At 41.8% G+C, this 26,674-nt stretch overlaps 1 protein-coding gene across 1 annotated transcript in view; it reads left to right on the top strand.

Moving 5' to 3' along the window:
• PKHD1 (PKHD1 ciliary IPT domain containing fibrocystin/polyductin) overlaps positions 1 to 26,393 on the top strand; it is a 237,594-nt gene extending 211,201 nt beyond the window's left edge. Inside the window, exons 61-67 of the mRNA XM_039569948.1 lie at positions 3,727 to 3,741; positions 11,574 to 11,709; positions 12,243 to 12,330; positions 15,616 to 15,723; positions 19,365 to 19,520; positions 20,033 to 20,167; positions 24,763 to 26,393. Coding sequence (XP_039425882.1) covers positions 3,727 to 3,741; positions 11,574 to 11,709; positions 12,243 to 12,330; positions 15,616 to 15,723; positions 19,365 to 19,520; positions 20,033 to 20,167; positions 24,763 to 25,106 — 982 coding nt within the window. The 3' untranslated portion in view covers positions 25,107 to 26,393. The remainder of the gene's footprint in view (positions 1 to 3,726; positions 3,742 to 11,573; positions 11,710 to 12,242; positions 12,331 to 15,615; positions 15,724 to 19,364; positions 19,521 to 20,032; positions 20,168 to 24,762) is intronic.
• The last annotated feature ends 281 nt before the right edge of the window (positions 26,394 to 26,674 follow it).

Below are 26,674 nucleotides of genomic sequence, written 5' to 3'. Positions count from 1 at the left end.
CAATTCCTTTTTGGTTCTAACTTTCCAGAACCCAGTTCTGTCTGTTTGCCCAAATCCTACATCCCACATGATCTGGGCCCCCATATTTGACTTTTCTGTTTGTAATTTATCAGCCCACAAACCCTCCTATGCATTTTATCAGTAGTGGCTTTATATTTGTATCTCCATGCAGATACAGCAACAGACCTGCATCTCATTTTGACAGAACAACACAGGAAACTCCTTTTCTCTACAATAATTTCCCACTGGAGCTCCCTTTTGAGGTCTGCCAGTTAGAGAGTTCTTGGTCGGTTTTGTACATACTAAATTTTATTGATATTCAATACCTAGACCCACTTTTTGAAGGTTGTTTTTCCCTCTCCTCCACAGCAACAAACAACACTTTCTCTCCCTCCTTCCTCTGTCCCTGTCTTGCTCTTTTCAGCCTCTTAAAGCCACTATTTGCACAGACATTGCCAGATGTCAGGCTTTATCTACAGAGGAGGCTGTGAGGAGCAGGGCTGGGATGGGAGCAGACAGCAGTGTATTTCAGCATCAGATCCTGAAACTGTATTAAAAGCATATGGGTAATATGGAAAAAGGTAATATCCCATCTGTTTTTAATAGGGGACATGGGATTTGATGTTTGGCAACCTTATTGTGTACTCTCTTGATATTGCATAATGGTTTTTTTTGATGTTGTGCACTACTGAGCCTTACCCAAGTGTAAGTATATTCCATATATTCCATCTATGCAAGAAAGAAATTGGATTTGTCTAAGACTTACCCTCTGTAATTAATACCACATCCTCTCCCATTTACTGCTGACCCCTGGACCATCCTGATGTCTGCCAGCGATACAAACTGCTGTTCTCATGCTTAACTTTTTTAGTAGACACTGTGTGGCTTGTGGTGGAGAAGCAGCCACAGGGAGGACACTGGTCTGTGACTGTAGGAGTCTTTATTTTGGTTTGTGGTTTTGTTTTTGGTTTGTTGGTTTCAGATGTAGGTGGGGGTTTTTGTTTGTTTGAGGTTTTGTTGGTTTTTTTTTTTTTTTTTTTTTTTTTTTGGAGGGTGGTAGGATTTTATTTTTTTTTCTTTTGGGTTTGTTGGTTTTTGTTTTTTTTTAATTTTTGCTTTTATGCTTTTGGTTTTGGAGTTTTGCTGTTTATTTGCAGTATTGCATTAAGCCCAGTGAGAAATTATTATTTTCAAGATCAAATCTTAAATCAGGGCCAAATTCTGAAGGCATGCTGTATTTTGTATCAGCAAAACCAACATCACAGTTGTGAGTGGGGGTGTTTGTGTTGCACTGGAGGACACTGTAAAATGGGACAGCAGAAAAATGACATGAAAATTTTTACAGGGGGTGGGGAGGCCCTGGCACAGGTTGCCCAGAGAAGCTGTGGCTGCCCCATCCCTGGAAGGGTCCAAGGCCAGGCTGGATGGGGCTTGGAGCAACCTGGGATAGTGGAAGGCATCCCTGCCCATGGCAGGGGCTGGAACTGGATGATCTTTAAGGTCCCTTCCAACCCAAAGCATCCCATTATTTACACCATCCCGAGACATGATCCCAAGAGATCATTTAAAGGAGGGAAGCACCTGTTGTGTGCCAGCAAGGAAACCTCAAGACTGCTTTTTCAGGCAGAAATGACACCTCCACACTGGGACTGCTCTCCCAGCTGAGGTTTGCTTCCTATCTGTGCACACTCTGTGAAAAAATTCCAAGCATCAAGGATCAGGAGAGCTCTCTAGGAAGAAGGCTGTTTTACTACAGACACAAGAGCAGTGCTTGCTTAAAGCCACAGATTTACTGTCCCAAATATGGGAGGACCAGGGATCTTTCTTGAAGAGAACACTCACATCACCAAATCATAGGACTGCCTCAGAACTCATCCACCCTCAGCTGCTCGGGCTCCTCTGCACTGTTATTTATTGCTCCCCATCAGTCATAGCTTTTCTGGAATTACTCATGGCTGACATTTCTGATGCAATAAAGCCACAGATAACCTGTGAAATGAAATCAGGGTTTTCCTGTTGGGACATGTACTGTCCCCACTGTCTATCTGTCTCCATTTAAGCAGCACATGCTGGCACAGACACGGATAAATGGGCTGGGATTACAAGTCAGACTAAGTATTCCATGTATTTTTCTGTGGAAGGAAAAGAGGAATATTTTCACACCTCAGTCATGCAAAACCAACTGGACCATCAGATATGCACAGAACCTGCACTCCAGCCAGGTTCTCCCTGGGCTTTGAGAGCAGTGAATCAACATCTCTGCAAGGAGGCTGGAGCCAGGGGAGGGTTGGTCTCTTCTCCCAGGTAACAAACAACAGGATAGGAGAAAGCACCCTCAAGTTGCACTAGCAGAGATTTATGCTGGATATTAGGAAACAAATCCTTCACTGAAAGAGTGGTCAGTGAAGGCACTGGGACAGGCTGCACAGGGCAGTGGTGGAGTTGCCATTCCTGGAAGTGCTCAAAAGGCTTGTGAATGAATGGGGCATTTGGGGACATAGTTTAGAGGTGAACACAGGGGAGCTGGGTTAATGGCTGGACTCAATAATCTTAGAGGTATTTCCCAACCTTAATGATTTTATGGGTCTATGACACAACAACAGCAAAAAACTGTTTAATCAGCACAGACTGGAGGTTCATTTGCAGCCCAGAACAGTGAGGCTGAAGGGAGCCTTGAAAACCCTGCTGTGGTCAGGTACTAGTCAGTAAATCTGTATACCACACTGCCAAAAATATGGCACGTCTGTTTTGATTTGAAGTTCTTTTATACATGATTTTAATTTAACTCCTTTGTTAGGGTCACTTCAAGCACGGCTCATTAATTTGACAAGGGAAGACAGAGGTGATTGCTGTGACTGCTATAGTCTTGCACAGCTGGAGAGTCAGGGATGTCTATCACATAGTTTATCTTCCTGTGAATGTCTGTATAATATATACTGTGATGCATTTACAGATACAAATCCCTGTTTTGCAAAATCTTCCTAATATCAATATAAATCTGAAAGAACAAGAAGCACAATGGTGAATGTATTGTGTATGTTTGTGCAGGTGCCTTCATACAAAATCAGGAAAATAATTCTGGACAGTCATCCAGAAGCCATTTAATCCCTATCCCCACACTACAGCAGGGTGCTTTGCTCCTTCTTGGTGGACCTTTAACCTGCTACAAACTGAAATATTTTTTTGTTAAGCGTTATGTTTGAGGTAACATGTAAAAAATGGTGCTTGTGCAGGAAATTTGAGGCTCACAGCAAGGAATAAAATGGAAGCAAATTATTAAAGAATGGCTCATTCCAACAGCAATTCCCATGCAGAGCACTGAATGAGATATTACTACTAATTCTCTGTGTCACATGGCACATACACAGGCAGGCAGGGCTGGAGATCAAACCAGATGAATTCTGACACCTCCTAACCCAAAGTGATTTGGTAACCTCTGTGCAGGTTTCAGGCAGGCTGATGTGTGGAGCTGCATAGGGTTTTGTAAAAAAAGACATGACAACTTTTTCCCTGCATGAGGATCCAAGTTTTTCCTCCAGAGAGCAGGCAAAGGCAGGATGCTAAAATTCTCCATGTCAAGAGGTGCAGATATTGTAGCACTTGAGGTTATATCGAAGTTTTATCTGTCACACACACCTCAAGTGAAGGTGTGGAAAAGATGATATTCAGGAGCTTAAACTAAGCTTAAAATCTCCTTTAATTTAAACTTACTTAATTTTAGGTTAGATATTCACATAGACAGTGTAGAGGGCATATTCTTATATAGAATGTGCCTTTTATTCACAGTTGATGTACAGAAAAGACAAATTCAGTTCAAGTAAGTAAAAGGAAAGACATTAAAATGATCACGAAAATGGAGGTTATTTTAAGAAGTAAGGAATAGAATCATAAAACCATTAAGTAAAGAGTTTGTTTCACTTGGCAAAGCAAATTTGGGAGGATATAATTTTATCTCTGAAAATATGTTGCAAGACTGAATACCGGTGAGGAATCTCTCGATAATAATGGACAATGACAGCACAGGAACAAATGAGTATAAAGCATCGAGAGGTGAATTTGCACTTAAAATTAAAAGTAGGTTCCTCCTCATATAATAAACAAGAGGAACTTTGCAATAGAACAGAAAAGAGAACATTTCACAGTTCTATTCAATTCTATTTTCATGATTTTTTCCACACATGGCCAAAATTATACTGTGAATTTTATTTACTTACTTGTTTATTTATTTAATAGTCTGGGGATAGTTAAGGTGGCCAACATGTCATTTAGCAGTCTAGTAAAATGGTGGGAAAGTCCACGTGAATAACCTAGAGGGTTTTCCATCAGAGGAGTGGGATTCTGTAATGGGTTCTTTATGGAAGCAATGGGATAAGAAATGTCATGAGAACGAAGAGGGGGTCAATACTTATATAGAAAGTGTTATGTCATATAAAACTGCCTGATCAAGTTGTACTTTAGGAACCAGGATCAAATTTTTATTGCCAATTCATAATTCTTTTCCTACTGGGAAACTGAGTAGTTGAGAGATGGGCTGTAAGAGGTGGATGCTCATCGGGAACTCAGAGACTCAGACACATCTTCCCACAGAGAAGATGGTTACAGTGCATGTAAAAAGAGTTTGTGTGACAGGATTCTGTGTCAATAGATCAGACAGGTCTGTCTGATCAAAAGTGAAGTTTTAACCTCTTACTAGTTTTTTGCTTCTGGTAAAACTGAAACTGGTCATCAAAGCTGAATTGTCAGTGTCAGGAAGACCCGGTCATACCAGGGATGCCAATGTTACAAAGGTCTTTAATTATGTAGATATTAGGCCCCAGATCTATTATTTTAGCTTTTTGTTTTCTTCATATTTAAATCAAGGAGGGAAAACTAAGGAAGCATCTTTTGACCTCAGTCCATGGTCAGTAGAGTAATTGAATTGCAACTTAAGCAGAAGTGTTTGTCATTCAGGGACTGTTCCAAACAACCAAAAAATATGATGTCTGTCCATAAGATTGTTTGGTTTTGAACAGGAAGATACCAAAAGCAGCCCTTTGTGTGTGGGCCTTGTGTGAAGCCAGCATTTCCCTAGCAAGTTTTCAAACAAATCTCCAAACTACCATTCATGGATCTTCACATTGCCTCTGAAATAATAGTAGATAAGTAAAATAATAGTTTTTCACCACTGCTCTCCTGAGCAGGAACCCTTCTGACAGCGTAGGAGTTAAACGGTCTATCACCAAGATATATTTCACCTCTAAGCCTTAAATTTTAAATTAAGTTTCTGTTAGTATATCGTCTACATGGCAAATATATCCAAGAATTTGTCATTCCCACTCATAGGTGACAGCTGTGGATTCAGGCAATTAAAAGTTCTACCCACCAGATAACTCTGGTGGAAATCACAGCTTGCTCTGACAATGGCCTTCCAAAACTCAACTGGCTCCTCTGCAGGAAAGGAGCAGGAGGTAGGAAAGGTGAAAGGAGAGTAGGAGAAAGCAGAGGAAGAGGAAGGTGGAGAGGGTTGGAGAAATTCAGGAAAAGGAGCGCAGGACTTTATATGTCCCTATGGGAGGAAGGAAGGATCAATTGCCACATATTCCCCACACCAGTCGTGGTCTTTGAAACGGAAGGGTTTGTGTTATTACATCTCAGTTAAAAATGAAGAGGGTCAGCTCAAGAGAAGCTATTCCCTATTCCAATGTTCCCTCAGAAATTAATGTTCAGACATGTGCAGGAGATCCAGGAGTGTCCCTGTCATGCTTCTCAAACACTATAAAGAGATCTGATCCCAGCACTGGTACCCTGGTGCTGTCAAACAAAACCTGCCTTGCTTGTGTCACATATGGATTTATTTTCCCTCCTAACAACCAACGGGACCTGCAACATAAGTGATGATTTACAAGACACAGGCAACAGCAGACAGGAGCTGCCAGCCACGTCTCCAAGGGACCAATCCTGTCCCCACTCAGCCTTATTTAACATGTGAGTGGTGTCACCACTATCAGCAGAGCTTGTCTGCTGTGACATTCGAGTGAGTGACGGTCGTGTCAGCTCCCAGACCACCCCGCTCTGCTGTCGCTCACACTCTTGTCCTGCAGTGAGCGTCTGATGGGAAAGGGGGAAAAATTCTTCCACATGTTTGTTAGCAGGAATCTGGTGAGCAAAGGGTTAAATGGCTTGGGCTGCTGGCTGTTTGTGGGGAAGTGTGCATGTGTGTATATGTATATGAGTGTGTGTGTGTATACATATATGTATAAAAAAAAAAAATATATATATATATACATACACGGGCACCTTGGTTTGGCTGTAGGACCTCATGCCCGCAGGCCACAGTCACATTATCATCTGGAAATTGGATAACGACAGCACAATGACAAATCCAGGTTGCCTGCAATAAGGTGCTAATCCCTTTGCTTTAATATCGGAGCAGCGTGTAATGATGTTTGGACATCACTCCAGTTTACTGACGACCCCACTGGGGCCGGCAATAGAAGCGTACAACTGTCTAACAAGCCATCAGGTGACCGCCGTCGTCAAAGCAACGGGGGATGCAATCTAATCTTCCCTCCATCCCTTCCAGCTCCCAATAAGGACCAGATTATAGAAGTGGCCCATCAATGCTTGGTAACTCGAATCAATTAACGTTAATTCGCACAATGCTATGATGTATTGTGATCACTTTCATTTCGGAGAAGGGGGAAGAAATTGCTATAATTCACCTAAAATGAGGTTGTCTATGGTGCTGAGGTATTAATTGGGTGTCCATATTAAATGGAAAAGGAGCACGGTAGTGAAGGAAAAGTGGATGAGTGACTCTCTTGGCTGCTATTGACCTATCAGAAGAAGACAGTGCCCTTTTCCTTTGCTTTTATCTATTACAGTTTTCCCTATTGCGTGTCAAGTTGATGTATTATAAAAAATTCATTTGGTGACCTTCCACCCCCCTAGCAGATTAAACAATTTCACTGGGATGGCATCATTAACAGGGCCTTGCATTTAATGATGATTTCTCTAAAAGGCCACGGAGATTCGATTTTAAGCTAACAGATTTATTGCACTATTATAACATATCGTAAAAAACTGTACCACCTACGGTCTGGTTTTAGGACAGAAACTGTTTAAGAGTTTATGTGGAGCTTAAAGTGGTATTACCTTGGGATACGCAGCACGGCAAAGCTCTGACCTCCGGCGGGATGCTGTTTACATTTAATAAAAGACATTTCTCTGACAGTAAACTTGGGGAGTGTGTTATGGAGGAGGCCTGGCTTAGCTCCTCGCCACTGGCTTTGTAAATAGGGGCATTTCCACTCATCTACAGCAATTAAGGGAAGTCACTAATGAATCTGGAGGATGTTTCTCTCTTATCTGATGCATCTGCACTATCCCTCTCCTTCTAAAGGCTTCTGGTGATCCCACATCTAGACCCTTCATCAGCTTCGTTGTCCTAATGAAAGAAGGGCCTAGAGGGAAAGTCATAGGAGGAGAGGCTGAGGTCACTTTATTTGCTCAGCCTGGAGAAGAGGAGACTGAGGGGGGACTCATCACAGTTACAACTTCCTCATAAGGGGAAGAGGAGAGGCAGACACTGATCTCTGCTCTGAGTGACCAGTGACCTGAGGAAATGGCATGAAAATGTGTCATGGTTGGATATGAGGGAAAGTTTCTTCCCCCAGAGGGTGGCTGGGCACTGAACAGGCTCCCCAGGGCAGTGGTCACAGAACCAAACCTGGCAGAGTTCAAGAAGAGCTTGGACAATGCTCTCAGGCACAGGGTGGGATTCTTGGGTCTGTCCTGTGCAGGGCCAGGAGCTGGACTCGATGATTCTCTTTGGTTTCTTTGTATAATGTGTGAAAATATGGGAATTGGTGGAAATAAAAGTCATCCTTCAAATGTCTTTTCTTGCTTAAAATAGGAATGACATCAGACTCCTCATTGTCTTCTGATGCTCATGCCTCTCTTCCCTGTCTGTATTAATTAGTGATAAGATCTGCAGGGGGAGGCAAAGCTCCAACAGTGCACCTGAGAGGGCAGAGGTCTGGCTTATTTTGTCATCCCATGACATCAGAACCCATTCTCACCCAAAGATATTAAATTCCTCACAATCCTTTCAGTGAATCTGTGCCTACTTTGTCTTCCACAACTTTTCAGCTTGCCTATCCCCTATCCTTGCTGCACCTCCCTTTCTTGAATTCCTGTTTTGAATTCATCAGCAATCTCCACCTTTTCAAAAACAAAGAAAGATGTCTCTTTGGCTGGATCATGATTCATTTAGTCATATTAGTCCTGAAATTCTTCCCAATTTCCTTCCCCTTCCAAGGATATATTGATTTTACAACACTAGCATTGCAGACATACCAGACAACTGTTCAATTAATTTCAACATCTATTAGGAAATTAAATATGCCAGGGGCTGCTCTTTGGCACCAAGGCCAGCTGACATATTTCAGTGTGGCCTCATCCAAACTTCCAAGTGAGAATATTTTCTGACTGTATAAGCTCCCAGACCATTTGGGAATTGTTCTGGACTTCGGCATTAGACCTAAACCACAGCTTGAGAGGGGCTGACAGTTTAATGGTAGAGATGATCAGGTGTCAGTGCCAAGGCTTGTTTTTGGCATCATTTAGTTTTCTAGTAGACACATATCCATCAGCTTTAATGCACCTTTCACCCAGGCTCTCATCCTGGTCTCCTTCCCCTTGAAATCAATTGATAATAGCAGTTATTGTTTATTACTATTATTATTATTATTACTATTGTTGTTGTTGAAATTATTATGATGATATGATATAGCTATATTAGTAATATTACTATATTACATTAGATTAGATATCAGGAAGAAATTCTTCCCTGTAAGGGTGGTGAGGCCCTGGCACAAGTTGCCCAGAGAAGCTCTGGATGCCCCACCCCTGGAAGAGTCTGAGGCCAGGTTGGATGGGGCTTGGGGTACTCTGGGATAGTGGAAGGTGTCCCATGGCAGGGTGTTGGATCAAGATGATTTTTATGATTTTATGATTGTAGTTATTATTGCAATTGTAAATAAAATGACAAATTCTCCTTGATTTCAGGGATACTTCATTTCCTCTGCCCTAAATTTCTCTACCAAGTTTCTCAATTAATCCATAATACCTGCAGCAAACCCTCTAGTTTCTATGCCCTCTAACTCCCCCACTGCTAAAGGACAGGCACTTGCTCTCCTGTGGAGCCTCAGCCTGTTCAGCAGACATGTGTTGGCGCTGATGGTGACAGGATCAGGGATTCCTGGTGTCCCTGCTGACGGAGGCATCCCCAACAGCCTGCTGTGCCCACATTTAGAAGAGCTGCAGGGCACTGAGAATCAGAGCTGCTCCCTGTCAGCAGGGAATTGAAAACCAGCAGTCCACGAGACTGCAGGGTAGTGGCAAACAGCACAACCTTCATGCCCAGGGGATGAAGGGAAAGGCAGGTCTTGCTCTGGTCCTCTCTGGGCTATGAGCACAAATCTACCTCCACCTCCTAGAGCAAAGCTGTGCCAGGAAAGGCCTATTTTCCTTCCAGCACAAATTAGCGGGGGAGCAGCAGGATGCTCCTTTCTCCTCCACGCTGGCATCATTTTAAGGGATATAACCTGCTGTGTGCCAGGTTGTGCCCTAAGGCAGGGGGTCCCTCACGGCATGAGTCAGGTTGGAGCATATGGGATATAAACACCGCATTCCATGCTGTGTAAGCCAGGTTCAAATCATCCACAGACACTCATTTTTATACTTCCATTTTAGCTAACCATGTCTAGTTTTGCTATGTTCTGTTTTCTTCACTGTTATTTTACCAAAGAGTGAAAGAGCAAGGCGGAACGGTTCTAAATTAAAAGAGAGATTTAAGTTAGATGTTAAGAAGAAATTTTTTTCTGTGAGGGTTGCACAGGGTGCCCAGAGAAGCTGTGGCTGCTGCATCCCTTGAAGTGTCCAAGGCCAGGTTAGACAGGGGCTGGAACAACCTGGGTGTCCCTGCCTATGGCAGGGGGATGGAACTGGATGAGCTTTAAGGTTCCTTCTGTTCCAAACTTCCTATGTTTCTATGAATCTATGATTCTGCTCACTCCAGGGAGTGAGAACTGCTTCCTAGGTCCACATTTTGCAGCAGCCTTCCTTGTTGTGCAAGATGAGCACAGTTTTACCATGTAGGGCCTGGCATGTGAATTCAGGGCATTTTTCTTATTTGTTGTCAGTTTTAAATAAGGTGAGGAGAGGAAAAAAAATTGTTGGGGTTTACAGAAACTATGCCAAAACTCATCTGAACCTCTCTGTGCTCAGCTGGAGCCAGGGAGCTGACAGAAAACTGCAGATCTTTAGCTTGAAAACAGGAGTGACTTGGTGTGTTGCTCCTGCAGTGAGTTTTGGTCACACAGCCGAACACACAGTTTTGGAAGAAGGTGGATAAGAGCACCTTATTGATACCCTTGACATAAATTTCAAACCTAACGCTGCCTTTGAGACCTTCCCACTGAAACAAAAATACAAGAAAAAGAACCAAGATAAGAACTAAAACTTCAATCCTTGAGCTACCTTTTGAGCTTCCACGTATCCTTAAAGCCTTAGCTGATCTTTCCAGCAGCTGTAGTTCAGACCAGTATTTCCCATCAGCCACGGTATGAACAGTTTCTCATTCGTAATACAGAGTAATACTCTGAGAAAACATCCACAACCATTACCCAAACTAGAAAAAATGAGTTAAAAGCAAAGGAAACTTAAGATCCATATATCTTGTGTTTGTAAACACCTTTAAGCAAACACTGGAGATCAATGAATAGCTTTTCTTCTTTCATTTCAAGACAATACCAAAACCCCAGCCACTTCATTGCAATTGCAGATTAGAGCATTTTATATATATATAAATTATATATATATGAGATACTAAAAGACACAAAGCACTGGGAGAGGGAGTGAAATGATCCAGGCTCAGAATAGAGTGTTGATTCTTTATTCAAATGCAAAAGCGCTCTCCTGGGATGCTCTAATTTAAATTTCAGGCTTGGAAATCCAATGTCTTTCAAGGGGGTGTCTGTAACTGCTGTATTTCAGTCTCCAGACTTTGCAAATTGGGAAGGTGATGGCAGGAAAAAAAAATGCAGTAAAGCCCTGTGAGTGCTGTGCTTGTGTAGAGGAGCCAAGACTTTGTTCTTAGAGGAGCTCAAAGGTTTTCAGTGAAAATCTTTTTGCTGGACAGGAAACATTTGCAGGCTCCACTGCTCTCAGTGCGCTACAACGATGACTTTGGGGGTAAGGTGCTGGTTCCATGAATCCATAAAATCCCTTTCTCTGCCACACACTTCCAACATGATACCAGCGACATACATTACTTTGTTCATTTCTCACTTTTCCATCTGTAAACTGAGGGTGGAAACAAAAGGATCTTTTTATACTTTGGTGCTGCTTTCTGCTTGGAAGTGATGACTGTTTTCTATTTCCTTGCATGCTGCTCTCACCTCTCACTCAAGGAATCAAAGGGTTATGATAAGGTAAATTACTAGGTAGAAAATAGGAACAGAAAATAACTTCTAGTACATTATTTCTGATTTTCTTTTTTTTTTTTTCCCCCATCCTTTTTCATGTGAAAGAAATGGAAGCAGACAACACTCAGAAACCTGCTTATACATGAGACCCTACAGCATCTCTGTTCAGGTGCAGCCCTCAGATGGAGAAATCGAGAAGCAGCTTCCTGTACAGCCAAAAATAATTTTCCTGGACAGAAAGGTAGAATTTGCCTCCCTGTGGATGGATATCTCTATTAATTCCCTACTATTTTGACATTTGAGATTTTTAGCACAGAGCCAGGCTGTGCTCTGTGGGACCCAGCAATGGCACCAGAGGAACGGGCAGGAACTGATCCCAGGAAGTTCCACTGGACATGAGGAAGAACCTTCCTGTGCAGAGACCGAGCCCTGAACAGATTGTCCAGAGAGGGTGGGGAGTCTCCCTCATGGGGGATATTCCAGACCTGTCTGGACACAGCCCTGTGCTCTGGGATGGCCCTGCTGGAGCAGGGAGGTGGCACCAGAGGAGCCACCGTGGTGCCTTCCAACCTGACCCCTTCTGTCATATGGCCTCTTCTTGAAAAGTTATGGTGAACTTTGTGACATTTGTAATATGTGACACATAAATGCAAACTGCCCTCAGACTGGGGACATACATATAAAAAAAATTACAGATGTTAAAACCTTCAAAGCTTTCTTTGCTCTTGCTGAGGAGACAAGATCTTAATTCTTCTCTTCTGGTCTTCCTCCCAGGGTCAAAGAATTGACAAACTGGGGCCTCCTGCAGAACCCTGGGTCGTATCAGCTCATCTCAAGGACTCCTCCCAGGCTGTGCTGAAAGGTCTGGATGTGTTTTCCTACAGCAAGGGTTATGGCAAAGCAGCTATGCAAAATGATGATGATAAATTTAGGAGTTCTCCCTGAGGAATACTGCGCTTGAAAACCAGTCTTTGGGCTGAAAACAGAAGGTTGCAGTAGGAGTTTGGTGAACTACCCAGTCATATGCTACAGGCAAAAAGTATTTTCGTTCTCTGGTAGCTTAATGGGAGTATATCCTATAGTTTGTCTTGAAAAGACATATCTGGGGTTAAAAAAGAAAAGAATGAAGAATTAGAAATCCTAACACTTGATTTTCAGTTTATGTTAACTGGGATAATTTCTTTAGGGTCCACAACAACCTTTTTATCCCAGCAAAGGATCAGGCCAAGTACAGACAGAAACAACTGCCTATGGATTGTCATTAACATATTATAATGTGAAAGTGGTTTTTTTTTTCATGGGGGATCTAAATGTTTCCCTTCTGGTCCTCATTTATCAAAAGGCCTGTACTCATGAGAGGCTCATGAAAACTCGTGAAAAACTCTAAATGTGAGGATTTCCCTCAAGGTTTTGTGAACATGCTTAGACATAGAAACTCATTAAGGTAGAGAGCTGAATCAAACAAATGTGGATGGTCATATGCTGGTAAATTAGAAGTTAGAAATGATAGTGATTATAACATTACCAATTTCATTGCTAAAATATTTAAATATAAGCAAGAAGTGCACACAAGCAAAAGTTGGGTTCCCTATTGAAGAGAAAGAATTTTGTTAACAGTAAAGCCGTTTGTATGTTATTTTTCACTTGAAAAGTTCACATTTAGAGAAGATAAGTAGCATTCATGCTGTAGATCAGAGCTTCTCATCCTTCCAGTCCCTGTTTCTGTTAATTAGAAATTCTTCCTACCCCAAGATAGTTCCAGAATTACAGGTTAGAAAAATCCTTTTGTCTTTTCTGCTGCTTTTCATGCCTTTTCAGACCATGTTCCTAAACTTCTTAGGTTTAGGAACATGTGTCTAGATAAGCCATGGATTACTGGATCATCTACTGACTAACAGTGGGAAGAAGGAAGGAAGGCAGGAAGGAAGGAAGAGAGAGAGAGAAGAGAAAGAAAAAAGCAAGAAAGAAAGAAAGAAAGAAAGGAAGAAAGAAAGAAAGGAGGGGAAAAGAAAGCAAAAAAAGTCACTGAAGCAAAAGACACTTCACATTCTTTAAAAGATACATGCATCAAATTAATAGTCAATAAACTCCAGCAAAGGAAGAGCAGCACAGTACAGATGTTCTGCATGTAATAGTTTGCTGCAGTTTTTCCTTTGACAAACACCCTTATTGCACTCGTCTTTTGAAGCACATGAAAGCAGCATTTAATGGAAATGGGTCCCGTCTAGCACACTGAGGCTGCTTCATCTGACAGCAGCCAAAGTGCCTCGTGGAAGGCAGTTTAGCTCCAAATTAGCTGTGCTTCTACGTTAAATACCAGCTTGCCTGAGAGATCTTTGGGAAGACTCCCATATATATCTGTAATATTCTGAGCTTTGAAGCATATGTGCCTGAAAGCTGAGCTAGTCTCTGTTGAGAAGTACAGTACAGTACTCCAGGCTTCATCACACACTAGAAATGGCAATTGTAAAGTATTTGAACACAGCTGACAAGGCCCTCTGTTAAAATCCATATTACGATACTCACTTGAGAGCCAAGAAAATCTTGGTAGTCTGTGCAGACACTGTCATAAGGAGGATCATATGAGTGGTAGAGGGGTGAGCCAGGATTAGGCTGGAGAGATAAAAGAAATCTAGATCCCCACATCTCCACCAAGTCTATTCACAGTAGAAATCACTGATTATTTATATACCACAGCTGATCCTGGAGACCTGTAATGGAATTGGTCATTTGGTGTGCTGGATACTGTACAGAAATAGAAAAACCCCATATATGAAGTCAAAACTGACTGGGATATTAACAAATTAAATAGTACCAGAGTCATAGAGAGGGGAAACTTTATCATTTATATTGCTAAATAATTAATATGTGGCATGGTTTTGCCTAAGACCTTGTCTCGGGCAATTTCTGGCTGTAGTTCAGAGCTTGCTACTTCACCACATTGTTCAATATCCTGAACATGAGAATGGCAGAGTAGAAATGTCTTGCCCACATTCAGCTTTATGTACCTTCACCTGTGCTGCTTAACTGCAATAAAATGCCAAACCACCTGCTTCATAAAGCAAATAGTTATGACATGTTGTCTTTCAGCAGGCAAAAGTCTGTGTTTGTGATCACTGGAGCAAGTCCAGCATCCTGAGGAAGTTCTGGCATCTCACCCCCACCTGAACCAACATTTGGAAATTTGTCAGCTTTTAGAATTTCACCCTTCTCACCCCAAGAGCCTGAATGCAGACCAGAGCTGGTCAGCATCACTCAAAGGCCAAGACTTGGCTGGTGCTCAAAGATACACACAATAAAACGGGGATCCAATTGCAAAGTAAATTATGACTTTTAAAAAGAGCCTACAGAAATAACAACCACAGCAAGGGTAAATGTTGGGTCAGAATGCATTCCTTGATAGCTCACAACAAGAGGTAAAGTGATGGAGAAACTCTGTCTCCTGGGTTTCATTTTAATGCTCCCTGTGGAGTTTCCTCCTGCTAGGTTTCCAGCTGACAGTGTCTCCTGTACTATCTCAGGGCAGTCACTACAGACATTTTTCATGGCCAAATATCTTTCGAAGCATCTGACAGAGCTGAAGAAAAAATTCAAGAGATTTAACAATAGGACAGGAGGGAAGATGCCCCAAAGACAAGGTGAAACACTACAAATCAGAAAAGAATTGAAGATTCAGCTTGTCCCTTAGTTACAGTGGTTGACTCCTTGAGACCATCCCTTTAGGACAGAAAATAGACTCTCATTATCACTCTCCTAACCTTGGTGAAATGGTTAATCACACAAGACATGAGTTAAATTAAAAAATGAGCATTTGGAACTTTCTAGTGCATCTCTATAGCTCCTATTACCTTTGTTTGATCCCTTTAATGGCTGCATTCACATTACACCCCCATATGCAGGAAATGCCATTTCACAATAGGCGCAAAGAATGAATATTTAGGAGCTGAAGCCCTCCAATACCTCAGGACTTTGTTTTCAGAGTACCTCCGTGTGAAATTTCTGGGATTAGACACAATGTTCATGATTAGGATGGACAATGAATTTAGGATTTCTGAAGTCCCTTAAAGTCATGAGGACTCTCTGAGGTCCTTAAGTGGCACTTATCTGGTTGCTGTTAATTGCAATATGATTTTTTCTGACTCTCCAGGGCTCACCCAAGTGCAGGTCGTAGAGGGATGTGCAAGCTTTTCCAATCTGGCAGTCTCCAGCTCAGGGACAAACTGGAGACTTGTGTTCACTGTCACATCACCTCCAGGTAAGCTTCATATTCTGTGTATTTTTAATCTGGTAAAATCAAAGTCCTACGAGTGGCCTGAATTTACAGAAAAGGAGTTAAACTGTGTTTGAATGGGTGGAGCGATGCCAAACCTCTAAATAGCTTGAGTTGTGTTCCACATCCAAGTTGGCATTCCCCAGGCAGTGGCAGAGTTCGGTGATTCCTGTGCTATTCATGCAAGATCTCTCAAATCTGATGAATTAGTACAGAGAAGTATTGTCGGAAAAAGGTGCCTCTTTCTCCCTGGATTCCCTAGTATGTGTCCCAATAAATCAGATATTTAAAGTCAGTTAAGTTGCCAGAACAAACTTTTTCCTATAAACTGGACCTCTCATTCCCTCTTTTCCCCCCTGTTTTTATTCAGAAGTTTTCCATCTGTGCTCCTGGCTGTTTTCACAGTGCCTTTTCCTGACTGTTTGCCTGCACCTGGTCACCTTTATAGGTGGTTATGCTCATTCAGATCATGACTCCAGGACTGGGCTCGGCCAGGGCTCTCCTGGCAGCTTATGGAGATGGTGTTGGCACCTTCAGAGGTCTCTGAGCAGCTCAGTAATGAGGAGGCAGGTGTGCTTATGCCTCCTTGGAAATGCCAGCTGAGGGGGGCACTGAGGACAAGGCACCCCATGAACTCTGCCATGTAAAATCCTCAAGGTGTCTGCACGAGAGAAGCAGCTCTGCAGCTGTTTGGGGGGCAGAATTTAAATCTGTTTCTGAAGGTATAGAGGGGTCAAAGTGTTGGTCTCTTGCCTCAGGGTGACTGCTAAGGCAAATCTGGAGAAACAGGAACATGTCTGGCAGGCAGTCCAAGGACATATTAAGATATAGATGTTGTAAGACCATGTGTAAAATCTCTATTCTGGCATTGCATCCATCCATCCATCATCCATCTGTCCATCCATCCATCCATCCATCCATCCATCCATCCATCCATCCATCTCTCTTTATGTACAGATATATATGCATGGATGTCTCGCTAGATAAATATCATTGTAGATGATATAGATATATTATCTATCTATCTATCTATCTATCTATCTATCTATCTATCTATCTCTCATGTCTTGCTTCAGCCAGAAAAAAACAGAGGGAATAAGTACATCTGACTGGTGAAATGGCCAAGTGGAAGTGGGTAATGAAAAATTCTGAGCAAAAATAAATAGGAGTTTGCAAACATTTAGACTGCCACAAGTGGCTCATCCAAATCCAGTGCTGCCCATGGCTTGGCGAAGGAAGAATTGGGGTGCAGGAGCACTTGGAGGTGTGCATTTCAATGGCGGATTTTTGTGTATTTTGAGCTGCCAAACACATGCAACTCCCACTACCTTCACTTCAGTGAGAGCAGATGGAAAGTCAGCACCTCACAGGATCTGACTCTTTAGGCTGGAAGCACACTTAATGAAATGTGTTTAGAAACCTATTCCAGGGAAATCCCAAAATCCTTTTTCTGAACAAAGGTTAAACAGAGATCCCTTTTCTGAAATATTTATCCAGTCAGAGAGTTACTGAGAATTAATAATAGACTCACAGAATAGCTTGGGTTGGAAGGGATTTTCAAGACCATTGCATTTCAACTCCCCTGCCTTGGGAAGGAACACTTTTCAATAGACCAGGATGCTCAGAGCCTCATCCAGCCTGGCCTTGAACACCTCCAGGGATGGGGCAGCCACAGCTTCTCTGGGCAACCTGTGCCAGTGCTTAATATCTAATTTAAATCTTCCCTCTTTCATATTAAAGCCATTCCCCCATGCAGGATGTTTAGAGGTAGCAATGTTTACAGGCAGCTGATGCACCTGTGCAGGTATCACCAGTGTAAATCAGATTATTGCACGCTTTCAAAGTGCACTGCAAAAGTACACACTAAAGAAAGAATCCCTTTTGCTCCTTGTAATTGGCAGTCATTCTGGAGACTATATAAAGGCTTTTACACTGCTAGATTCTTACTGAAGAGATTTACTTTTATTGCTTAAATAAACCAAAATTAAACAATCAAACAGTAGATGTTTAGGATATATCTTCATGATCCAGTTGCTCTGTGCACCTACCCTGGCATAATTTACTGTTTGGAGACAGCTCAGGAGGTGCAGCTGATGCTGAATGCAATAATCCCAAATGTTTTACTGGTAGTTCCTGGGGAGAGCAGACTATTCATAGCACCACTGCATAGTCCTGCTCCTTGTTTTACAGTAATATTCCCTTCACGGATATGTATCCCAACGGGTTTGATACATCCACTTTCCATTTAAACCAACAGCATCCTACTCACAGACTATTAGAGTAGCGCAAAACACCTTTAAACACCTGTCTGTGTAGAGTCCTTGATACCTGAGAGATTTCTTCTCTCAGCTGAAGTTCATATGTGTTTGTACCTGCAGGCAGATTTCTCCCGATCGGAACATGCTTCCCACCTTGTTCTGATGAAGCTCAGCTTCGTTCAGGTGGACAACACTGACACAAATCTAATTAGTTTCTGCTAAAAGTACTTACAGCTACTTACCCTGCTCTCCAAGCCTCCCTCTGACAGCGCTTCTGATTTTTTTTAATGAATTGATGAAAAAAAGAGGCTTTTAGATTTTTATTAAAAGCGGAACTCAAGTAAAAGAAATATCCACCCACCAAATTATTAGAACTGTGGGGTTAGGACCAATAATGAGTCAGGTAGTAAGACAGATAATGAGTTGATGTGCTAATCCACATCCTTCAGGTTGGTGTACAGACAGCACCAGGGCCAGTTTTCCTAAACTCCTGTTCTTGCCTGGCACATCTGCATTCAGAACTTGTTTTGAAAATAACTTAGGGAACCAAAACCTCTCTCTATTTCAAAAGGGTGGTATTGAGCATCTTCCAGTCCTTGAGACTCAGATCTGAGACCCAATGAACTCTTGAACACAGAAATTATGAGCAGTGCCTGGCTTGATTCTGCCATTTACAGAAAACTTTAGGATCTCTGGGCACAGGGCATTACCCAAAGCTTCTGTCTTTCAAGAGACTAAATATTTACTGTGTAACAGCAGAAATACTGTCAGTTTTTATTTATAATGCTCATTATTGACATGGTGGAAAATATTAACAAGGTCACTGGAAGTTTTCTGCATTATGGATTTAATCTTCATGCTGGTGAAGGTTTTTGGGTTCCCCCATAACCTATATTGATATGATTCAGGTATAGCCTGTAAAAACTGTGTATTAACAACTTTCTTGTCACAACCAGTTTTTCTGTCTTGCAGAATATATGCATGTTTTCTGTAGGGGCCTGATCTGTTCGGCCTCAGAAGCAGATGCTTTGTGAATGTATTTTCTGGGGTTTGTGTCAGTTAGACAAATTCATGGAGGAAATATTAAGTGTTGTTGAATGCAAAGAAGCTGTTTATGCTTCAGCAAGCACTGAAAGCTTGAAACCTAGCTTGTAGAAATATTGTTACACATTTGGGTTGTCCTGGTACTCAGTCCTAAATAAATATTGTCAGTTAATGTTGGATCTGTCTGGAGACAGACGGATTTATGGTTTGTCGCTGAATGCATATTTAACAGTGGCATCCCTGTTGAAAGGTTATAAGGTGGTGTTTTAGCTGTGAAACCAGCATTTTTGCTTTTGTAATAAACTGACTGCTTTAAATTCTCAGGGGTGAAGTTCACTGTGGTGTCCCAGCCATTTGCCACCTTCCCTGTCCCCACAAGAGCCAAGGCCAGCATGATCCTCGTTGTCATATTGGGTTCAGCAGCGTCTGCATTCATCATTGTTCTTTCATTCTGCTGGTTCAGGAAGAGCAAAAGCAACAGTAAGTTGGAAATATCAACAAAATTTTATACATGCAGACTCCTTATTTTATTTAACAAATCCCCAGAGCAGCCAGGATGGGTTTCAGACAACAGAACTCAGAAAAAGCTCTGAGATATGCAGTAATTAGAATATATTTTGTAGTTTACGCAGGGGCAAGTGTTGGGCTTCAGTGATCAATGTGGGTCCCTTCCAACTCAGACTATTATATGATTCTATGATAGTTCAAGGTTATACAGTTTTATGCCTATAAAAGGTGTCTGAGTCCAGACAGATATTGCAAAATGTTTCTTCTTGGAAAGGATTGTTAAGCACTGGAGCAGGCTGCCCAGGACAGTGGTGGTGTCCCCATCCCTGGAACTGTTCAAAGCTGTGTGGACACTGCTTTTGGTGGCATAATTCAAGCAATATTCTGCTATATATTCAACAACATATTCAACTTTTGCTTGAACTAATAATTTCTGCTGAGCAGAAGATGTACTGAGGGTGATGTGTCTGTGTGTTTCACTGCAGAAACGAGGACTGAACGCCCTGGTGTACGACAGGACAGCACCAAGAGAGCCAGTGAACAAGCACAGCCTCCTGCAGCTCCCACCAAACCTTGTTGCCATCAAGGACCAAATAAAAGTGCAGTGTCTGTAGCAGGAGGTGAGACTGCAATTCATAAACAGTTGAACACCAAAAGAGTCAGTTGATGTCTTTTAACCTGTTCAGGTGTTCCCAGGGAAGTGATGGAGTCACCATCACTGGAAGTGTTCAAAAAATGTTTGGGATGTGGCAGCTGGGTAGAGGTTTAATGGTGAATACAGTGGTGCTGTGTTGGTGGTTAGAGTCAATAATCTTGGTGGTTTCTTCCAACTTTAATGATTCCATGATACTATAGGTTTGTATAGGATCAATGGCGCATTCGCAAAAGGTCTGTCTCTTTATTGCCTTCTCCTTCTCCTCCCTGTTTTTATTTCTATTTGTCATTTCATCTCCTTTAACACAGATGGAGTGAATTCCCAGCTACACTGAAGGTAGCAGCATAATCCCCCTTATGCTCATGCTGTGATTCTTGGGGTGTCCTGTGCAGGGACAGGGCCTGGATTTCAGTGATCCTTGTGGGTCCCTTCCCCACAATTCAGGATATCCTATGATTCAATGACTCCATGATTTTTCTAGTGTTTTTGGAGTAGGGCAGGGACCAACATTCCTGATGTCCCCACATGCCTGGAGGAGCAGGGGTCCTCCCTGCCGAAATCTCCAGGTGCTGGAGGGGGATCAAAAGCTTTGGACAGGTTTGCAGGCTGTGAAGGACTGCACTGAGTTACACTGGAGGTAAAAACACCCACCCAGGGCTCATTTTCATAGTTGGTCTCTGTGAGTCCAACCCAGCAGCCCAAAGCATCTCCACTCCCACCCACCCCACACTGTGTCCCACTTTACTCCCCAAGGTCCTGCCACAAACAACCCTTTTCCTGCACACCTCCTCAAGACTTGTCCTTTCATCATCTGCTGATCAAACCCGACTCCTTCTGAGGTCACAGAAAAGCAGACAGCCCCGGGGGCTTGCGGCTGGCAGCACAAAGCACTGGCTTCCCTCTCTGCAAGTGTGAAATGCTCTTACAGTAGTTGAGGACTTTTTTTTTTTATCTCACCTGCCAACAGCACAGACCTAAGGGCATTCGGATAACCCTGCTGAATCCCCCATTTACTCTGTTTTGGGAATTTCTTTTTCCTCCTTCTTACCGAAGCCTGTGGATTACATAAGATGCAGGAAGAGGCGAGCTGGAGTTTTAGCTCCTTTTAATTAGCATCTATCACAAAAGCAGAGGGAGAGAGAGAAGGAGAGGAAATTCTGCAGTTTATATGTTTTGATATTTGCCATACTCCTCCAAAACACAGCATTCAGCTGTGTGCCTTAGGATACATATCTGCTATAAATTCATTTTTTATCTAATTTGTCTGAGATCTAAGCTTCCTGTGGAGGTCTGAGATCAAAGGATCTGATTCTGTCTGATGTCGGCTCTGACACATAATGCGTGCTGACTTAGTTCTGTCTATAAACTCGCAGTGGGAGGCTGCCACTCTCCCTTGGCACCTTTACATAGTGAACTTTCATTTTGGCTGGGGAGGCAGACAGGTACAGCGTTGATTGGAGCTGTCGTGTAAATAATTCATGGAAAGAATTTTTTTGTCAGAAAAAGGCAATCCAGCCACTTAGAGTCTTTTAGGAATAGTTGCAAGACAAAAAGATTCCCCAATATGTTCAAATCTAAACAAGGATAACAATATCTTAAGTGAATTTAATACATATGACTTGGAAATGTCTAATGTTTGATTCCCCCTTATTTAAAGTGCTGTTGGTTTTGGAGAGAGAGAGAGAGAGAAGAAATCAAAGCTGCACTCTTTTTGTTTAGTTTCTGCTTTTTAGCTCTTCCCCTCATAAGAAATACTGCTTTTCTAACACAATTAACTGTTCAGAGCCCTTATTTATTAATCACCACAGTAAGACTAGCAAAACAGAGCTTTTCTCTTTGGTAGGTGCTTGTAAAATGCGAAGTCCAGTGGATCAGGGGCCCTGGATATTGTACCAAAAGGAGCAGCTGAGGATGACGATGAGGGAGAAACCAATATGCACAGTTATGCAGTACAGCAGGGAGAAGGGATCAAGATATTGCCTTGCCTAACCTTGGTCTAACAAGAAAAATCTCCTCAGCTTCTTGTAATTATCTCTCTCTTGAATTAAAGAACTTTTGATGGGCTAAGGCATTGTTAACAGAACACACCTGGAGGTGGAGGAACATATTGTTTCATTTTGCTTTCTGCAATTTATTCTGATGGTCCAACAGAGAGCTTGTATCCTCCTACAACTTATATTTCCAAGCTTCAATTTTCTGTCATTTCCCTAAATCTTTTCAGAATGGTACCTGATTGATTCTTATTCTGAACTCCTGGGACACCTTCAGCTAGAAATCACTGTGGTATTCCTGAAGATGTTATCTCAATCTGCAAACTGGGTTTCCCTCCCTTCCTCCTAGCTTGCTCAGATCAGCTCCTCCTCCTTCCTTTCTACCAGTTTGCCATTTTCCCCTTGTTTTACAAAATTTCAGCAGAATCAATTTCAGTTTTAATTACAAATCACCAGTGGAAACACTGAATATCTCCCATTTCAGTGGTAGTGTTTGGTACTGCCACACATCCCTGAGAATTATTTCCCATGTATATTTTCTGCCTGAGCTCTGTTAGCTGGTACTTAATCCAGTTAATCATGAGCTTTCATGATATGTAATAGTTTGTATTTAGTTAAAAAAACACCCAGGAATCTCAGGGCAGTATTTCATCCCTGAAACTGCTTCTATCCAGAAAACTTGTAGCCATCTCCATTGATTCAAAATTGCTTGAAAAACCTTATTTCCACTGTTGAAAATGGCACCTTTGAAGATGAGAGAGCCAGTAAATCTCCAGAACTAACATGAAGCTTTGGTATAGGAGATCATGACCTTTTTATCTTGTTTATGTGTCTAAAGAATAAAATTGAACCTGGTGGAGTATGTAATTTGTACCTTAAATGAGCCAACTACCTAAAGTTAAAGCCAGCTTAAGAAGGGAAAGTGTTAAACATAATATTATGTCTTGACTGCTGAAATTTTAGTAACAACTTTCTGGCAGATTTCCAAGAGGTACAACTCTGAAATTTAAATTTATGAGTGCACAAGTTGGAAAAAACAGGATCACCCTTTAACAGGAAAAATGAATACAAGCATGAAGTCATTGCCAGGGCTGCCAGAGTTCAAGTTGGTCAAGGGGTGTCTGGACAACCTTTCTGTCATATGATTAATTTTAGGTGTTCTTGTGAGGGTCAGGGGTGGGACTCAATGACCCTTTATGGGTGCCCTCGAATTTGAGACATTCTATGATTCAGCAAATATAGTTCCAACTAATGAATTACAGAAAATTCAGAAGAGAATGAATCTGAGCATAAGGTCCCGGCAACTATGAGGCTGAATGTCCCAGGCTCTTAAGGGTTAACTGGAAGCACAAACCTGAAAAATCAGAAGTGGCAACTATATATTTTCTGGTATTATTTGTGCTAAAGACTACAATGGATATTGATAAATGGACTAATAAAGCTGATTTTGTCCACTAACACATGAGACATTGACTAGGACTAGATCTGGATTTGGAATGAGTATTAAAGGTTTGGGTGGAGGCTGTTGTCTTTTTTTTTTGCAGAGGGAAGGAGAGGATTACAAAAATATTATGAATGCTTTTAGCATTCAAGTTATGCTAAAAATGAGGCTGCCAATCATGATGAGACACTCTGTCAGCTCAGAAGATATCTGCTATGTCACTACAAGTGATCCTGACTCTGTTATTGATAACCATTTAATGTATAAGGATGTAAACATTTCCACATGAAAAATGTATAGTGCGTATTTTCCTTTTCCTGCATTTTTTCTACGTCACTTTTTAAAAACAGTGTTGCAGGTTACAGGCTCTGCCTTGAGTAGGACTCAAATGTTAGAAATATAAAGTTCTACCTTAAGTTACAGCCTGTTTCAGAAAGGGATGATGCATTTTATGGGTGTGTAGTATTAAAATATTATCAGTCTTGGCAATTCATAGCTTACTAAAAAACTGCATTCTATACACTTTGTTATTAAACATTTATTCAAAATTTTATTAAATGCTGGAGATGCTCTAGCAGCTGTTAGTGTATCAATAAGCACAAACTAGCTGGGTTTGTTGGTTTTTATTTATTTGTGGAAATAGCTAATGGTTGTTTGGCTTTAACATTTTATTTCTGTCAAACTAGAATGTATGGCCAGTGCAATTATTTCTGTAACAGTAACTGCTTTTTAATTAATCATAGAATCATGGAATGGTTTGTGTTGGAAGGGACTTTAATAATCATCTACTTCCTCCCACCCTGGGCAAAGACACATTCCACTATCCCAGGTTGCTCCAAGACCCGTCCCAACCCCTCCAAGGATGGTGCAGCCACAGCTTCTCTGGGCAACCAGTGCCAGGGCCTTGCCACCCCCACAGGGAAGAATTTTTTTCCTAAACTCTAACCCAAATCTCTCATTTTCAATTTAAAACTCTTCCCCCTTGTCCTATCACTGTCTGCCCATGTGATATGGGGAAAAAAATTTAAAAATTTATGAATCTCTTTAACACAGAGTAAAGGCATAGAAGGATAAGGTACATGAAGGTGGGGTCTTATTGGAAAAACCAAACAAGTCTTGCCTTCACAGATATGGAAGAAACTGGAGCAGTGGGACCTGCCACAGGGCAAGCAGAGGAGCTGAACCTGCAGCCCCATGAAGCCACATCAGCGAGAAAGCCGAGCACTGTCCAATCCAAGGCAGACACCTTTCCATCAGCCAGGAAAAGTGACAGTCCCCCACAGCCACATGGAGGAAGGTCTCCTGGTGACTCCATGGAACTCCAGCAGCCAACGGTCCCGGGGAGCTCCAGCCAGAAGGAAGTGCCCCAACCTTCAGCTGGATACAGCCAGGAAAGAGAGAAGTCCAAAAGGATGCCCAAACACCAGAATGATGTCAGAGAGTGTGTTGCCATGGTGGCAGCAGAGGGGTAAAGCAGTGATGGGAGGGGGTGAACCACTGCAGCCACTGAGGGGCTGAGCCTTTTGCCTCTGTGGTCAGAGAAAATCGTACAGGTATTGAGATGGGGAACCACAAGGCCACATGGGCAAATGAACCTGCAGCCACCTGCGAGACTCTTTGATGCTGACCTTTCTTAGTTTCCAAAATGGTGTGGGTGCATCCAAAGTGCCAGTTGAGAACAGTTCTCCTGACTGCTCCAAAACTCTCTCCAGGAGTTGTTTTGGGGAGTGCTTCATGGATCATCTTTGAGATTGCATTCAAAAGCAGTCAGGAATCCAACCTAAGAACTCAACAGGGTTGCTGACACTACAATATTCTAGCATGGATGTAGTCTTAGTGTCTAGAGCATTGCTGGTGAGTATGCCTATATGTAAATATACAGAAATTTTCCCGTTTCTTCCAGCCATGCTTTTACTGTCATTCAAAGAACCTCAGTACATACAAAAATATTTTTCTTTTTTTTTTCATTTATTCAACTTTCATTGTGTTTTGAGTAAGTGCTTCCATTCTGCTCTACTTAAACCTTTTTTTTATTTTTTATTTTTTTTTTCAATTAAAGTATTTTACTGAGTAAATCTTCACTATGGTGTTGTTTTCTGACACCTTTAAATCACTGGCTTGTTATGAACACCACTCTTTATGGATAATAATAATAATAATGCTGATGTTCTTCAATTGCTCAGAGAATTCCTCTGTGCTTTGCTTTACTGAGCTGGAAGATGAGGAACTTTATTATGCCCTCTCTGTACCATAAAATTCTTGGCTGCAAGATGGCCTGGTGGCCCCAGATGAAATTTATACTACTTTGCAGAAAAAAATTGCTTAATCTGGAAGATGAGGTTTCTGGCCAGATCAGCAATGGAAGAAAAGGTGAGAAACCTTGATCTGGAAAAAACTCAAACAAACCCCAAACCAGTTCTCTTCAAGCTGCAGGAGTTAAGGTGCAGATTCTGGTCAAGCTGCTCAGTTTTACTAAGCACAAAAATAGATTAACCAGTGTTGGCTCCTGCCTTTATAATCATAATTTTGGGGTGAAATTAAACTGATTCCACTCTGAGCCAGGCTTCTGGTTGAGTGAACAGGAGTTTTTCTGCATTAAGATACTTGAGGATGAGGATCTTGTTAAGTGCAATGAATCTTCCTTTCTCACCCCTTCCATGGTATAGAAAAACCATTTATTACATTATTTTCTGCAGAGGCCAAAATATTATTATTGTGTAGATCCCTAAGGATCATGATTCAGGGGCTGAATAAAAAGTAATGCCTTTCAGAAACATCCAGGACTGGTGAAATTATTTGGAGATCCTTCTTTTCCTCCTCAGCAGATACCCAGTTTCAGATGGTTACACATGGCAGTAGATCCTTCCCTCTACAGAAACACAATTCCTCCCTTCCATAAATTCTATTTTGCTTCAGTGTTTCTACTTCTAGTAAGTGACTCCATCACATCCAGCCAGCATAAAAGCAAAGAATGTATAAATACATATGTCAGAATGCCTGAAAACAATATTGAATGTAAGTTATATGAAAATACTATACA

Source organism: Corvus cornix, chromosome 3 (assembly GCF_000738735.6).
Source record: "Corvus cornix cornix isolate S_Up_H32 chromosome 3, ASM73873v5, whole genome shotgun sequence".
Taxonomy (NCBI): Eukaryota; Metazoa; Chordata; class Aves; order Passeriformes; family Corvidae; genus Corvus; species Corvus cornix.
The sequence above is the reverse complement of the archived record's forward strand: the minus strand, read 5'-3'. Positions and strand labels throughout refer to the sequence as shown.